General features: G+C 35.4%; 1 protein-coding gene across 1 annotated transcript; it reads right to left on the reverse strand.

Annotated features, from left to right (window-relative positions):
* Nucleotides 1-1,150: 1,150 nt before the first annotated feature.
* Nucleotides 1,151-6,617, reverse strand: LOC107774423 (amino acid permease 6). Its single transcript, XM_016593948.2, has 7 exons — nt 6,216-6,617; nt 5,898-6,131; nt 5,440-5,533; nt 5,019-5,233; nt 4,665-4,810; nt 1,785-2,012; nt 1,151-1,688 (listed from the first exon to the last, which is right to left on the reverse strand). Exons 1-7 carry the CDS (start codon nt 6,316-6,318, stop codon nt 1,263-1,265), a joined length of 1,446 nt encoding a protein of 481 aa, XP_016449434.2. The 5' UTR covers nt 6,319-6,617; the 3' UTR covers nt 1,151-1,262.
* Between the last annotated feature and the right edge of the window lie 5,811 nt (nt 6,618-12,428).

Below are 12,428 nucleotides of genomic sequence, written 5' to 3' on the forward strand. Positions count from 1 at the left end.
TACCAAAAGCTAAAACATATCTGTCAATGGCTGGCTTGTGCATCACTGACCTGCTGAAAATGAATTCATACTCCATAACAGTGATGTACCATCCGTTGAGAGAAGACTATCCTAAAATGTCATGGGGGGAAACTAACTTGTAACAACTTTGCTGTACCTAGGTGGGGTTTTATACTAAACCTAGCACTACAATCAAGGTTACATACCAAAGACAAGGTAGCAGGATGGGGATTGATGATTGATCAAACATGTGAGTTTTGTAAGGAAGAAAATGACACCATGCAACATCTATTTTTTGAATGCAAGGTGATGGAGAGGTTTGGAAAAGATTATTGAAATGGCAGGGGATTCAAAGACCAGTAATGACATGGGATGATGAAGTGGAATGGACAACAAAGGAAATAAAGGGGAAAACAACGAAGGCAGAAGTATATAGAAACGAAGGCAGAAGTATATAGAATGACATTAGCAGGCTGCATCTACTATATATGGACAAAGAGGAACTCAAGAATATTCAAGGATAAGTCTCAGCATGTAGAGGGGATACTTAGATCATTAGTTCAGGGCATCGATCTTTCAGAGAAGCAACAAGAAAACTAAGATAAAATGTAGATTGAGAGGGCTTAATAGTTATCCATATGTGTAAGAGATATAAATATAGTGAGGAAGACAAGATGATCCTTGCAGTTGGGGCTTCATGTCCAACTTGCAGGCAATAACTCTCAGTTTTTTCAGTTTTTCAGTTTTGAACTTTGTACATATTTGATACTTGGTAAAAAAAATTCTTTAAATTACCCCAAAAAAAAAAAAAAAGACTTCCAAAACATAGTTCGCTGCATTAGTTGATTTTTCACCTAGAATGAATTCTTATTCTTGATGACCGCACTTATCTAGGAACAAGCAATGTTTTTTAGATTGTTAGGGTGTTCATATATTCATCTTGCCTGCTTTGATCGATAATATACCTCTGATTTGTTATTCAGTGATCAGTCATATTGAGATACAAGTAGCATTAGATGTAGATGAAGTTGGCTCTTTTAAGCAAGGCTTAGATCATTTTCAGTAGTGATGAGAAATGAGTCAAAAGTCAGGTTGCAGGTAGATTTTGCGCTAGAAGTGGTGCAGTCAAGAAGCTTTACGCCATGTAGAGTTTGTAAAAAAGTGTACTGTATAAAATTTGTAAGAATAACATACAGCCAATCAGTTTGGATTACACTTCTTATTGAAAATATTACATATTTAATTTGAACAGTTCTGAAAACTTATTGTTGAGTTGAGAAAGGCTTGTAATGCTTGAGAGAGGTGACAAGACCCTGGATAGATCCAGCAGCTGCAACAAGTGATACAATCAGGCAAGTCCAGCTTAGAATTTTCAGCCATACCCATGTGAAAGAATACTTTGGTATCTTTTTCTGGGCAATGTGCATCTCTATTGGGAAGTAGACAGTTAATGGATAGAACGATGCTGCCCCGATCAAACCCAAGAAGTCATTGAAGAAGGGGAATATCATGGCAATCACGGCTGTCACTACAACATATGCTGTTCTCCACACCAACCTGAACAAGTTGACGTTGTAAACGCCACAGCATGGAACTTGCACAGCGTATTCGGAGGTGATGAATTTGCTGTCTGACCATCGCTCGTTGCAACGAACCTCCACAAATCCATATAAAGGTTGGCAGAAAACCTAAGTCATGACATTCATTTGTTATTGTTAAATTATTGTCTTGTGTATTTAAGTAGAGGGAACAGGTTTTTTGAGAATGTGGTATAGAAATTTCACCTGGTAAGCTCCAATAAGGTGGACGGCAATACAAACGTTGGCAAAGTCAATTAGCCAAAATGGTTCGTAGAAACCAAAACCAGTAAGGAAATTTCCAGGAGCATCATTTCCAAAGGCTGCATAACCAATGGTACCACATAGAATATAGAATAAAGTTGTGGTGGAAACTCCAGCTACTGAGGCTCTCTTCATAACCTTGCTTTCTGGAGGTTGTGATCTCAACGTGTCCTGCAATTACAGAGCTGATTCAGTACTGATTTCTAAATAGTATATACAACAATGTCTAAATATTGTTGAAAGGTTGCGAAATTAATATTGGACCTTAGTAGGTTCAAGCTTTTGGATTCAGTATACCCGGTGTACTTAGCCCCTGCTATGCGCGGGGTCGGGGGAAGGGCCGGACCGTAAGGGTCTATTGTACGCAATCTTACGCTGCATTTCAGTTTCCTCGGCTAGAATTTGTGACCTCCCGATCACATGACGGCAATTTTAAGCTTTTGAATTAAGTATAGTATATTTAAATTGTAGCCACTCAAGTGTAGAAATGAGTCACATGCAGAGGCGGATCCAGGATTTGAAGTTTATGAGTTCCTATTGTAATTTTAAATTAATATACAATAATAACTGGGTTCATAATTATATATTTATAGATATTTAATGAATTTTTTAATAAAAATACAGGGACTTCGCAAAAGTTACTGGATTCCTGTCCAGGAACCCAGCCCCTGGTCATATGCCTATGACAACCTCTTCTAAAGCTCTCCATATAGTCATAATTAGAGAGGTAATTTTGGTCTTTCTCCGCGAAAAAAATAAAAAATGAAAGACATAAACCCCTAACTGACAGCCCCCAACCGGGCTTGGGTTCTGGCCTTATTTTGTACTAGTGAATTTATGAATTTAAATACTTTTAACATTGAATTCTTTTTCGTAAATTCAACCTGACTTGTACTTGGAATAAAGAAAAAGAGAATTCAACAACATTCAAGCACCTTTTTATTTTTATTTTTCGCTTAGTTGTACTCGACAGACGCTAAAACCAAAGCGTGATGATGGCAAGAATATATTATTGTCATGTTAGAACTTAGAAGTAGAAATATCTATTATTGCCTGTTCCTCTTTATCATCCCCTCCTTTTTGGTTCTTTCTAACTCGTCAGTGGAGTAATTGTTGCAAAACTTGTACGCAATTAATGAAGGTAATATACATTTATCTAGTAATAATATATCATAGTTGTTCTGTCAAAGTCATAACCACAAAAGTGTTTGATCATACAAGCTCAAAGTAATCAAGGAAATGTTCAATGCTATTCAGAATCGGTATGCGTAACAGTCTAAAAGCTTAATTAGAAAATATTCCAAATTATTTGTCGTATATGGTTTTAATATAATGAAGAGAGGAATGTGGACCAGTGGAATTAATTCTGGTACGTTGTATTACATCATATCATAAGAAAATAAAAGATGTGACAGTAGGAAAAATTTGTCGCAATCATGACGAGATAATGCACCAAAAAAGGATGGTTGTTATGAAAAGATAAGAAGTGTGAGAGTGGGCTTTCACTTCTTTTATGAAAAAGGCCTAAAGAATCAGCGACCCAAAGTCGTCGTCCATCAATTTTCTGGTCCAAAAGGACTAATATACTTTCCATATATTATGCTGCACCTAACAGGAAACTTTAGGACAAAAATGAAATAACCTACTAAGTGAAAGTGTGAAACGATATTTAATATTTTTAGCCATACCCATGTGGAAAAAAACAACGCTCGTGAGTATTGTTGTGGCTCTTAGTTAAAGAAAAAGATAAACAATTGATGGGTTTTAACGCTAATGTCGCTAGACCATTTTCAAATGAAGTGGACCACTTATGAGTAACATATCTTGATATTTGTGAATCTTAATACTATATTTAATTATTTATATATTATAATGGCGGAGCCACCTTAGGTGAAACCGTAATCGGAAAATTATATTATTAAGTTAGGTCAAAAAATTATTTATAAAAATACATATTTATATGTTGAAATATAAATATTTTGATATTGATAGTTTGGACCGTGTTAATTCCTAATGCTACAAAACCGTACACGTGGCTGACAAAATATAGTCTGCACATTGATTACTGAACAGTAGTATAAAATAGATTTGTCGATGTATACACGAGTACATCTAAAGATAGATATTAGGTACGTCATATAATATTATAATGTAAGGCTTCATTAATTCAGGCACGCATTTCAACTGTGAACCTCGGTTTTTTTGTTGGGATGAGAATAAATATAGTCTGCTACTTACTTTTGACAAAGACTATTATAGAAAAAAATACGAAAACTTTAATGGATATAAGCGTATTTTTGAGTTTTTTTTCGCTATATTTTAAAGTGAAGAGGTTAGAAGTAGTGTGTTTTGGTAAGACGGAAAATAAGTTGTTTTTCGGTGCTTGTTGTCAGAAAATATTCTTTAAGAAAAACATTTTCCAATAAATAGGCAAAATGGTCGTCACTTTTGGATGATAATTATTCTGTCCCGGTTATTTCAATTCTTATCATCATATCACAACTTTTGTCTGTATATATTTAATTTTTAATGCTTAAAAATTTCTTTTTACCGACATCCGAGTTATTAATGTTTATTACTACTAATTTATCCTATTTTAAAAACATTTTCTACTTTTCGATATCATTTTCAAATAACTCATTTATAAAAATTATATTCTAGCATGCCAAATAAACGGGCCACCCTTATCCTGGTAGTAAAGGTTGGGTGGGGCATGTGCATTTATTACACCAAAAACATGCAGACAAAGATCATATAACCCTACGACGTAATAAATAAAAAAGATCATATGAAGGAATCAGAATCAGTGTGCAGTATACTTGCCTGTATTTCGATTAGAACGGTGGAATAAGCATAAGCAAATGCAATATCTCCTATGGCTTGGAAGCTTTTCCATATTTTCTCTGATCCAGACACATCCACCCCTACTGTCGTCCCTGTTAGACTTGTCTTTACATGGTGCCCTACACCTATAAATCATATAATTGCAGACAATTAGTGTCTTATATGGACCACAAAGTACAAAATTCCAAAGAAGAGAAAAAAGGCAAGTTAGTGCATAAACTATCTCGCTTTCACGCAGAATTTAGGAGGGTCACACCTCTATGACCAATCTATCATCATGTAAGTATTAGTGACTGATTACACAAATAAAAAAGTAAAAGAAAAATAGAGTACCAGCAGCTTTGGCAATGGAGAGTCCAAGACCAATAGAAGCGTAAGTAAAAGACATAACAGCAGCAAGAATTGATAGCCATGAGAGCTTGTGGAAGTTTGGTATTTGGCTTAGAACTATTTGAATTACTGCAAATATAATCATATATGGGTAGCTCGATATTGAGCAGCTGGCTTCATGCCCATGTTTGTGAAAACAATTTGACCTCTTTACCGCCCTGGAATTGACACAAAGTTATTAGTAACAACTAGGGAAAAATAAAAATAAAACTATGAACATCATTGGTTATATTTAATTTTAATCATGAGAATATATATTTAATATAGTACTAATGTCGTTGTCATAAAATCAGATTAATTAGTCAAAGTATTGACAAAAAGGTCGTAATATTTTCTTTAAAAATAGTAAGACTTTTGTACTTACACCATACTGATAGATGCTGTAATAGTGTATCCAATGGTAACTCCGACGAGGTTAGCATACTGCGCCAATCCACACAGTGTTACCTTCACACCTCCTGTTTTAAAAAAAAAAAATCAAGAAAAGGCCAAAATCCCATTAATAATTGAAGCATTTCTTGCATAAATGCAGTCCATGTTTCAATTGATTTTAATTTAGAAAAACCCCATCTTGGAAATATATAGATTACTCTTCCTTCCAGTCCATAATTCACAATTTTCTTTCTAACTCAACAAACAAAGTAGTTAATTGTAGCTTAATTTTCCAAGTCTAGCTAGCAAAGCCTAAATTTTTGTTCTTTTGTCAAAGTAATACAGCCAGACGCACGCCAGTTATTAGAGTTGGAGAAAATCATGGAAAAAGAGCAAAGAAAAACAGAGCATTAACGACTTCTGTATTTAACTGTAATATTAATACAATACCTAAGTGGGAGCGAACAACATCCATGTAAGTGTAGTTTCTCTTGCCGGAGATGGGGCCAGGAGAACGGTAAGAATCGGCAAGAAGTGTAGAAGTGAAGTATGTAATGAAAGAAAAAGCAAAGAGAACAGCAGGACCAGCCACCCATCCTAACTGAGCTATAGCCCATGCTAAAGAAAGCACTCCTGAACCAATAACAGCAGTGATAATATGTGCACTTGCCGTTAGCAACGTCCCTGAAATTTTTTTAGAAAACATGAATTTTATCTAGAGTTTAAGTTCTATGCAATTGATTTGTAACAACCGGTAATTGTTCGTACCAGTTCTTTTCTCACGTCCATCATCGTCAAAGTTTTTTTGAACATCTCCACTTTCGAGTTCTGTTGATACGTACATGGTGTTCTTCTGAAATTCGGGTGCCATTTTTAGTGTCTTCCTCTTCCAAGTGTGTGTGTGTGTTTGTGACTTTGTGTTATGGAGTTATAAGGTGTATGAATGGTTAAAGAAGATGGGGTATATAAGAGAACTGTAAAGAGGGGACAATGATTAAAAAATTGAGGGTCAAAGGCCAAAAGTCTTTGGAGCCAAGAATAGTGGGAGGTTTTCAAAAAGTTAACTACTTAGTGATTTTGGGAAATCTTTACCTAAAATACAAGTAGTATCAAATTTGGGTGTAATGATATGAGTTTTAGGTCAAGAATGGTGGTGTTTATTTTGCACCCTCGAATGTGCTTATATATTATGCCGATCTTGTATCATTTCCAAGTTCCTCCCCCCACCCCACACCCCCTCCAATAAGAAAAAGGGTCCCCACAATTTGCCTTTTGCATTTGGTCCTAACCATTGAAAATGAAACATTTGTGCTGTACCATTCATTGAAAACTTTGAACAACATTTTGCAAAATAAGAAATGAGTTTTAAGTTATATACGTGGATAAAGAATTATTATACTATTTGTAACATATATTTTATCTTATTTTCGAGATTATAAATTTTATATTTAAAAAGACTTATCTATATAGTACATTTTTTGAATAGTAATATAATTCTTTTTCGTATTGATAATGTATATAACTTAAACTAATATGAAATTATAAGAAAGAGGGAGGAGAGATCTTAAGTTGACTCACGAGTCTTTACCTTTTTTAGGTCATTTTGTATTCTTTGATGAATTTGGTCGGTTTCTTTTACAAATTTTGAATTGCCATGACAAAGAGGAAGACATCAATATCCTTCCTAGTTAGTTCCTTAAAGACATCATAGTATAGGTTACGTGGCCTTCTAAAATTTCCCTCTCCTAACACTACACCACCTTCTACCACATATTTTATTAGTGATGTTCAATACCTCTCTTTAGTTAAAAAGTTTTTAACACTTATATATACGGACAACGTAATTTTATGCAATCAATATATTTTAACTTATTATAATAGATAATTTTTTTTATGTTACTAATCTCATGTAGCTATACACCCGTGTATACCCTAGCCCTATTCATAGATATATTGTTCATGTCAAGACTCTCTTTTACCATCATATAATATTAGGATGAAGATATATAGGCAAACTCTTCTTTGTTATGGACGAGAATGTGGAGAAAAATGATTTCTTTTTAGTTAAGCCTTTTGCGCTAATTCTGGGAATAAACATTGGCCCTCCAAAATGGACTTAACTTTTCATTAGACAAAGGTAGTTTTTGGTGCATGCACAAAGATAAAGATGAAACCATTTTGGAATTTTCAGTGGCTTAATTATTATATTCCAACTTATCTTAAATTAGCACTAAAAGGGAATTTTAAGCATGTTTCTAATTCATCTTCTTGCAAGAATTTGGGACCAAAGAATACGGATAAACCTTTTAAAAGATAGTCTATGAACACGACCGCACTAAGAGTTTTGGATTCCATTAGTCATCCGTTCAAAATAATACAGAATGGTATTTTGAACACACAAAGAAGAAACGAAATGAAAGAAGAATTTTATTCCTACAATGGTCCCTAATCTCTGTGATTAATGTCCAGTTGTACATCCTCTTTAATTTGTTCCAAAGATTTACCGGTTTCATTTATTTTGACGAAACAGAATATACGTACAGATATTTTAAAACCTGCATAACTTTTTTTGATTTTTATTTACTTATTTTTGTGAAGTATAGTCAGAAGTTGAATCCCAGACCGAACAATGCCAGTTCGACAATTTATAAGACACCACAAATTATTTGATTGATGATCATGATAAAGAATTAGAATCCTTTGAAACTCTTATATATTTTATTCACAATGATTGCTTGCTTTGATAAATGCTAACTAAATATTCGAAAATAAGAATATTATGCAAGCCAATGGAATGCTTAGTCCAAATGCAGTGAGGTGGCTTGAAAGGTTGAGACTAAATGGTACGTAGAGAAAAATATTAGCTTTGATGCTAAAATAATTAGCAGATTCTGATGTTTTTTACTTCAATACTACACAAGAGGGTTAATTCGTGTGGTGTCCAATTTTTTGCATGCACAGATTATAGAAGAATATGGTTCTTCTGTGTGTTCCTTATACTACTGTTGCAGAATAGTAAATGCGGGAAGTAAAGAACACAAGTATTTTACGTGGAAAACACTTGGCTCAAAAGGTGAAAAAACTACAACCTACTACTCAGTAGGATTTTTCCCAACACTTCACTAAATCACTGAGCCAAAACAACATTTACAAAACTCTTTGTAAATCTAAGGATTACCTCTAATCCCTTTGTGGCACCCAACCTCTAGCTGTTGCGACAACTTCAAGTTAACTCTAACTTGAATATAACACTCAGAGTACCTTGTACAATTGCTTCTAGATAAAGCTGAAAGTTATCATTTGAAACACTTACTACAATGAAACTAGAGTAAAAGATATACACTTAGAACTGGTTCTTCTATCTGGTTCATGTACCTTCAGGTTCGAACACTTGAATCACACAAGAATTGTTTGCAAAATGCGTTGCTATTTTGCTCTCAACTCACGGTTTAACTTCAGCGTATGTGCATCCCTATAAAATGAGAACATCCTGCAATTTATATAGTAGAATAGGAAATAACTAGAGTTCTAATGCTATACTCTTCCTTGGTGGAAGAGTTCTAGTTATCTTCAACTTCTAACTCCTCCCTTATCTATGATATAGTTCTCTCGAGTAAGGAGTCCTTCTCCTGATCAATTATGCAACCTTTTCATTCATGAGATATAAGATATAACTACTTAAGCTTATCTCCTTTACGTGAATGCCTTGTATCCGAATTCTGCCCGTGTTTGTGTACACTATATATGGACCTAGTTCATGCTTGAATTCCTTTGTCAATCATCAAAACAAACTTCACTTGGGCCAACAAATTTCCCCCTTTTGATGATGACAAACTATGTGCTTTTCATAAGCATAAGCCATGTTTCAACTCAGCTCAACATCAACGCAATGTTAGAACACTTTCCATTTTAAAGTCACAAATCATCAAGGACCAGGTTCATTGGGTTATAAACACCACAGTCCAAAGTAAAAAAACACAACCTATCTTTCCCCTTTTGGCATCATCAAAAAGTTGTATAATTATGTTAGATAACCAGATTTTACTAGATATTACTCATGGCCACTGAGGCTACTTCAAATACAATCATGCAGTCAAGCATCATATATCAATCTAATGATATTAGATATCTAAGATGCATCAACAAACAATTAGAGCACAAAAATAGTTGATTAACATTGATACTAGTCATCTACAAAGCATAAAGAAAAATGAAGATACTGAATCATGAGCAAAAAGAACAAAACGAAATCTCATTCGGGTCACTGGTTTGTCTAACTAGGTTAGGAAGGTTTCAAGGCTGGGAAGGACCAGGTTTTTGGTTTCTGGCCTAAAGTAGCTTTAATATATCATGAAGAATTCCTTCATTCTTCTTATTTGCAAGCTCAGCCCTAAGAGCATCCCTCTGAATTTATACTTCAACCAGCTCTTCTTCAGCCTCTCAATCTCAACATCCTTAGCACCACTCTCTTGTACTAATGCTCGCACTTTACTGTTCACAGGTACCTTCTTGGATGAACCAGGTTCTTTGGGAGTAGTGTGGACTTCATAGTCACATGCAGTCAAAATAGTTACCCCAAAGTGATCCTTGCTATGACCAACTTCCTATTTCTTGAGGGGTACCTTGAAGTGAGCAAGTACAACCATGAGAATGAAACCATAGGGTATGTCATGAGTTTTGGTACCAGTTAGAACCCTATCAAGAAGCTGGATGATAAACCCAGGCCAATTGATTTGCCTCCCACTATCCAGATATTCCATAAGGACCAGGTCCATGAATGTGGCAATGTGCTTTCTTTCCTGCCTGGGCTGCACAACCTTGTTAACAAATTCAAATAGCACTTTATGGGGTGGCTTCATCTCACTTTTGTATATAGCCTTGGCCTCTAGCTCTAACTCATTGTCAGCAAACTTCCTTGTAATGGCAAGGGAGGTAGGGAGGTTTTCTAGGCTTGGCCATTTGAGCTTTTTGTAATCATTGTACCCTTCAACAGGTACACCCAAAATCTCTCCCAATTCTTTATCGTCGAAACTCACAGTCACTCCCTTCACTATACTGGTAACTCTGCTATTTTTGATCTCACAATCTGCCATGAATTCTACAATCTCAGTTCTGGCAAGCTTTCCATCCATATGAACGACCATGTCCTTCCAATCCTGCAGTTGTAGTTTTTCCAGCATCATCATCATGCCTTTCTCCTCCAAGTCCTTTAGGAGTCTACTTTTCAAGATGGTTCGTTTCCCAAACTTAACCATCTTGTCCTTCTCTGCATCAGATTCTTCTTCTTCTTCTTCTTCTTCTTCTTCTTCACTCTTTTTTTCCTCCAATGCTTTCACTTTTCTATACTTCACGACAAACCTGGTTCTTTTAGCCAAGGTAGAAGGTTCTGCAGACTTTGTTTTCGAAGGAGACTTCTTTTTGGAAGTCTTGATTTTCTTTGCTTTTGGAGTCACAACCTCCACCTCTTCCGCCTCCTCTTCATCATGAAGGACCAGGTCCATCTCCTCAATTTCAACTACCTCAACAGGTTCAACCACTTTCTTCTTTCCCTTTGCACCAGCTTTTCTTTTACTCTCTTCTAGGGCTTTTTCCAGTTGTGCCTCACTCTGCTTCTTTTGACTCCTTGTAGCTCTTTCTCTTGTAGGAGTAGTCTCTACAGGAATAGAAGAGGCAGCCTTTCTCTTCTTGTTTGCCCTATCAGTTCTAGGATTTTTAACTCCTGAACTCTTCTTCCTTTTTGGATTATAGCTGTCAGACACACGCTTCAGTAGATCTTCGAGGGCTTACCCCTTTTATCTCAATCTTTCTTCTTCTCCAACAGATTCCTCACTCCATACTACCATAGCTCATATTTCTTCAGTCAAACCAACAGGAGTGGGTAAAGATTCAACCCTTTTCCCATTCCCCTCACATCGCCTTGAGCACCCTCACTCTCTTTTTCTTTTTTCTTTTTATTTTTATCATCCAATCTCCTAGACTCAGTTGCTTCAACCCCAGCCATAGTTCCTACCAAAACAAACTATTTTTTCCAGATTTTCAGCAACCTCAGAGATAGTCTCAGATGTATATTTTGGACCAGATGTTACCTGCTATGTTTCAGATGAAAAAGTTTATCCCCCCTCAGTTGCAGACTTGAAAGAATCTTCAGATTTTTGGGGTTCATCTTCCTGACTTGCCTTCAGTTGCTCATTGATTTTCTTGATTTGTTCTCCTCCAGCGACTACTTTACAAGCAAGCATCTTAAATCTTCCTTTCTTAGAGATAGGTGTGGTTGAGGTTGTGGTTGAAGGAGTGGGTGTGGATTCTTTGGGTGGTGATGAGAGATTTTCAGAGGTTTTAGCCATTGATGGTTAGAGGATGAGAGAAGATGATTATGTGTGTTTAGAAGATGAGAGAAGATAGAGAGAATTATTTGGCGATTATAAATTAGAAGTGAAGAAACGACTAAGGCCAAATCAATTTAAAGAGGGATAATTTGATTGGGTAACAACAGCTTTTAGAATCTCAGGAGTCTAATCAAATTGGGAGTCAGTTTGAAAAGACGTTGAGGACTCTCCATAAAATCTAGGCACTTATTGTATTTTGGGACTCTGTTTGGGTGAAACTGGTTTATTTCGTAACGGATAAGCTCAAAGAGGTTAGGATTAAATGGGACTCTCCTTTTTATCATGATCCAAATATAATTATTCCAAAATATGCAGAGTGGAGAACGTACCATGTAATCTTAATAAATCAGGTTCTTCACTAAGATATCTCTTGTGTAAGTCTAAATATTTCAAGAAAATAAAGATAATATCATTAGAGATTAATGAGACATTTTAGAACATGGCACAAGAGTATACTGATGAAAGTATGAGACTGAGCAAAATCTAATCTAATTATGTACAAAATTCACAAATTTTCTAACTAGTTTTTGAGTTAGAAATGGTTCCTTTTAGGTGATATTAATCATCCCTAATTCTAACCTATTCCTTTCAAAGT

The sequence above is a fragment of the Nicotiana tabacum genome, chromosome 12, assembly GCF_000715075.1.
Source record: "Nicotiana tabacum cultivar K326 chromosome 12, ASM71507v2, whole genome shotgun sequence".
Taxonomy (NCBI): Eukaryota; Viridiplantae; Streptophyta; class Magnoliopsida; order Solanales; family Solanaceae; genus Nicotiana; species Nicotiana tabacum.